This window comes from Papaver somniferum, unplaced genomic scaffold (genome assembly GCF_003573695.1).
Source record: "Papaver somniferum cultivar HN1 unplaced genomic scaffold, ASM357369v1 unplaced-scaffold_29, whole genome shotgun sequence".
NCBI lineage: Eukaryota > Viridiplantae > Streptophyta > Magnoliopsida > Ranunculales > Papaveraceae > Papaver > Papaver somniferum.
Window position 1 is genome coordinate 1,859,374 of NW_020639929.1, and position 3,962 is coordinate 1,863,335.

The following is a 3,962-nucleotide window of genomic DNA, read 5'->3' on the forward strand; positions in this document are numbered from 1 at the left end:
TTCGCGTTTACGTTTAGCCCCCATATACATGTGAATGGAACTTCTTTAGATGAGTGAATTAATTATATATGGAACTTTCTGTTGGTAACGATAATACTGGTAGTGTTTTCCTCCCTTCATCTGACTAATATGTAGGGGTAAAGTGTAAAAATTCTTAGTACAGTAAATCGGTCCTAAATTGTCTTGCCCTGGTAACTTCTGCTAACCCCAGTAACCAAGAAAAAAATTCGAGAGAACATGGTTAGTAGTAGTAACCAGGATACGATAACTCAGCTAAAAATATATACCAAGAACCCATATCGTATTTGGACCTGACCACGTCTCAAATCCTACAACCAATACGAAATTAAAGATGCCGTCTATTATATTCATAGCTGAGTACACATTCATGTTTCCATCCAACAAAAACACAAAGAAATTTCGGGTGAATAATCCCAATACAGTTACTCATCACGCGTGGCTTTCCGTTGCAAAAATCAAAACACAGCACACAAAAAATCGGATTTTTACCTGATATGAAAGGGAGAATACTGATTTTTACATGATATTAAAACTTGTTACACGATCAGCAATAAAACACGGATGGTGATGAAGAGAGAATCTCTCATCAATTCCTGCGATGAAGATAGAACGTGAGGAAGAAATCAAACACACACCAAATAAAAAACAATCAACATAAATAATAAGGCAGCTTACCGTGGCCTTCGAAATCCATTAACGAACATTATAAATAAACACATCTTTTTAGGGTTAGAGCTTCTCCAATGGAATGTATATGAAGATAAATGTCCAAGTCCACGTACGATAGACATCCATTTTCCTTAAAATCCTTCTCCAACCTCAATTTCTTAATCAATGTGAAGATGATATGGCTTAATTTTTTTTAGAGATTGTCAAGATAAATGTCAAGTTTTAGACATTCACCTTGACAATGTCAAGCTATCCTAATAAGCTTTTGTTTACTAAAATTAATTCCAATATATTAAATAACCCTTTTTAACTCTAATAAGATCTAAAAGTTTCTAAAAATAAGAAATGCATTTAATCCATAAAAAAAAAAACACCGTTGGAGATGAGCTATTTTTTCCGTGAATTTAAGGCAAAAATGGTGTGTGGATGTCATATTTGTGTTGCCACCTAGGAAACACACATAACCACCATTGGAGAAGCTCTTAGAGCTACTCCAATGGAATGTGTGTGGGGAAAAAAGTCTTCAACCACATAAGATACAAATCCATATTTCCTCAAATCTTTCTCCAAGCCTAACCTCTTTAACAAACATGGAGATGACATAGCATATTTTTCTATAGACATCATCTAGCTCGACCTCTTGTTTCAGAGGTTCACCAAGAGGATGTGTATCAATCCTAATCAGTATTTTTATTATTAAAAAAAATTATTAATCATAAAATAGATTAACGATATTTATATATCGTTTCTCGTTCCTTTCCAGAACCAAGCTTTTCTTCCCCTTTTCTTACTTTCTCCCTTGTTTTTTCAACCAAAGCCAGAAAACGATCTCGTACCATCTCGTACGTACTGTGTATCAATCTGGTAACTATGTTTTCTTCTTTTTATCAATAACTCCTCTTTTATATATTAATTGAATCTCCATGACGATATCCAAATCAATATTATAATTTGTTACAGTATTCTATTTCTTTAAAAAATTAGAGTTCATGTAATAGTATAATACAATTCAATTGTCTACCGATATTCGTTGTTACCGACTTTGTCTCAAAGTTTAGAGAGAAAGTTATGCCGATTTGATTTGTATGTTTGATGTTTATTTCTAACAGTAGAATAATAAGTCCATGATGTCACATACTTTAACGTTGATATGTAATATGTTTATTTTTGATTTCTGGTTGTATAGCATTTATTGATCTTTGAGCATATACAACATTTTTTAGGTTGAATATCCATGATGGCATCATCAAAACTTCCGTATGACAATGATAGTTCGTCTTCTGGTAGTGAATCGGATAGGGATGATTCAATATCTATTTCCCGGAGCTTTAGAAAGAAACAACGGTTTGGCGACAACTTAGACGGTAGTGCTGCAATGAAGAAATCAACTGGAATTATCACCTCTATTGTTCCAACCATGGTTTCAACTACTATGATAAATGTCAAGGGGCCTCATGGTGGATCAGTTTTGGGTAGAAGATACATCGAACGCGATAGAAAGGTTCGTCATAATTTAATTATCAAATATTATTTCAGTGGCGGGGAGTCGAAATATCCACCAAGTTATTTTCGTCGTCGCTATCAGATGGATATTGATCTATTCAAGGGTATTTTGCATGGAATTCATAACCATGACGAATACTTTACAAAAAGGGTTGATGCTGCTAAGAATTATGGTTTGAGTCCTCCGTAAAAGATGATGGCCTCAGTGGAAATGCTTGCATATGGTTGTCCAGCTGATTCTGTTGATGAGTACATTCAGATTGGTGAAAGTACGGCAGTTGAATGCCTGAAATGCTTTTGTGATGCTATAATTGGTGTTTTTTAGGAGCAATACTTGAGAAAACCAAACGAAGATGACATCAAAAAGTTGTTTAAAGAAGGAGAAGATCGTGGTTTTCCCGGAATGCTTGCCATCCTTGATTGTATGCATTGGCCTTGGAGGAGTTTCCTTGTGGCATGGCATGTTACACACACAAATGGTTTTAAGAAGGTTCCCACTCTAATTAAAGGCAGTGGCATCCGAAAGTCTGTGGATATGGCATGCATTCTTTGGCATGGATGGTTCAAATAATGATGTTTCTGTTTTAGACAGATCTCATTTATTTGATGACATAGTTAATGGTGTTGCTCCACCGTGTAACTTTGTTGTTCAAGGCCATCAATATGATATGGGATATTATTTATCCGATGGAATTTACCCTCAGTATGCCGCTCTAATCCAAACTATCTCAAGTCGTAATACCACCAAAGAGAAGTTTTTTGCCAAACGCCAAGAAGCTGTACGTAAAGATGTGGAACGGGAATTCGGGGTACTGCAAGCAAGGTGGCATATTGTTAAGGGGACGACACGTATGTGGAATGTAAAAGATATTGGGAAGATCATGAAGATTTGCATCATTTTGCATAATATGATCATTGAGCATGAGCGTCAACAAGGAGTCGACCCTGAAAGTTGGAGGCCACTTCCGGATGAAACGTTGAACCTGTGGTTTCACAACATGATTGTGCATTTTTAGTCGATAACATGATTAATCAAATAAGGCAGGTTCGAGACAAGGAAGTGCACAACGAGCTTAATATTGATCTCATTAACCACTTATGGGGTCAATTTGGCGATTCAGAGAATTAGCTATAGGGTTCATTTATTTGCAGCATAGGAGTTGCTGGTGTTTTAATTGTTTTGAATAAGGATGTCGGTTACATCCCAGGTTAGAGTTATCACTGAGATACCCTTATTAGTATTTGCTATTGCGGTTTTTCCTTTATTTTATTCATGGATGATCAGTATTGTTTTGAATGGGTGAAATTTTCTTCACAATACTGAAATTCTAAGTAACCACGTTATTTTTTTGCCAGTGACTGAATTTTTTGCAGGAAAAGAAGATACGGTTTCACTGGCACTTGATATAAATATGCTGGAGAATATGAAATCTGCTTCAGCCTTAGTACGGGTACCTGTTCCTTACAAATCCTTGTGTCCTGCTAGTTTTCGGTGTACCTGGATACGGATTCAATCAAAGTACGTAAGATTTACAAGTCTTACAAAATGCTTAGGTATAAAATTAATTCATAAATTCACCGTTGCACTGCGTGACAATAATAAATTAGAGTTGAGAAAAATTATAAAAGCAACAAGAATTAGGATAAGGTGACAGTAAAGGTGGCAGGTCCGGAGATATGTATAAAAATGAAGCGTAATAAAACGCGGCCCTACAGTAATACCGCAAGTGCACGGTCGTTGGTTGTTGCTCGTGCAAGTACGGGTCGAT

The 3,962-nt window shown here is 35.9% G+C and overlaps 1 protein-coding gene across 1 annotated transcript; it reads left to right on the plus strand.

Moving 5' to 3' along the window:
• Nucleotides 1-2,386: 2,386 nt before the first annotated feature.
• Nucleotides 2,387-3,209, plus strand: LOC113341372. The gene is made up of 2 exons (XM_026586277.1): nt 2,387-2,462; nt 2,782-3,209. Exons 1-2 carry the CDS (start codon nt 2,387-2,389, stop codon nt 3,207-3,209), a joined length of 504 nt encoding a protein of 167 aa, XP_026442062.1.
• The last annotated feature ends 753 nt before the right edge of the window (nt 3,210-3,962 follow it).

Excerpts from the sequence above, each read along its gene's own strand:
- LOC113341372 (XM_026586277.1), top strand. The coding sequence starts at position 2,387 with ATGATGGCCTCAGTGGAAATGCTTGCATATGGTTGTCCAGCTGATTCT. Across the intron at positions 2,463-2,781 it reads GTACATTCAGATTGGTGAAA|ACAGATCTCATTTATTTGAT; the intron begins GTACGGCAGTTG and ends TTTCTGTTTTAG.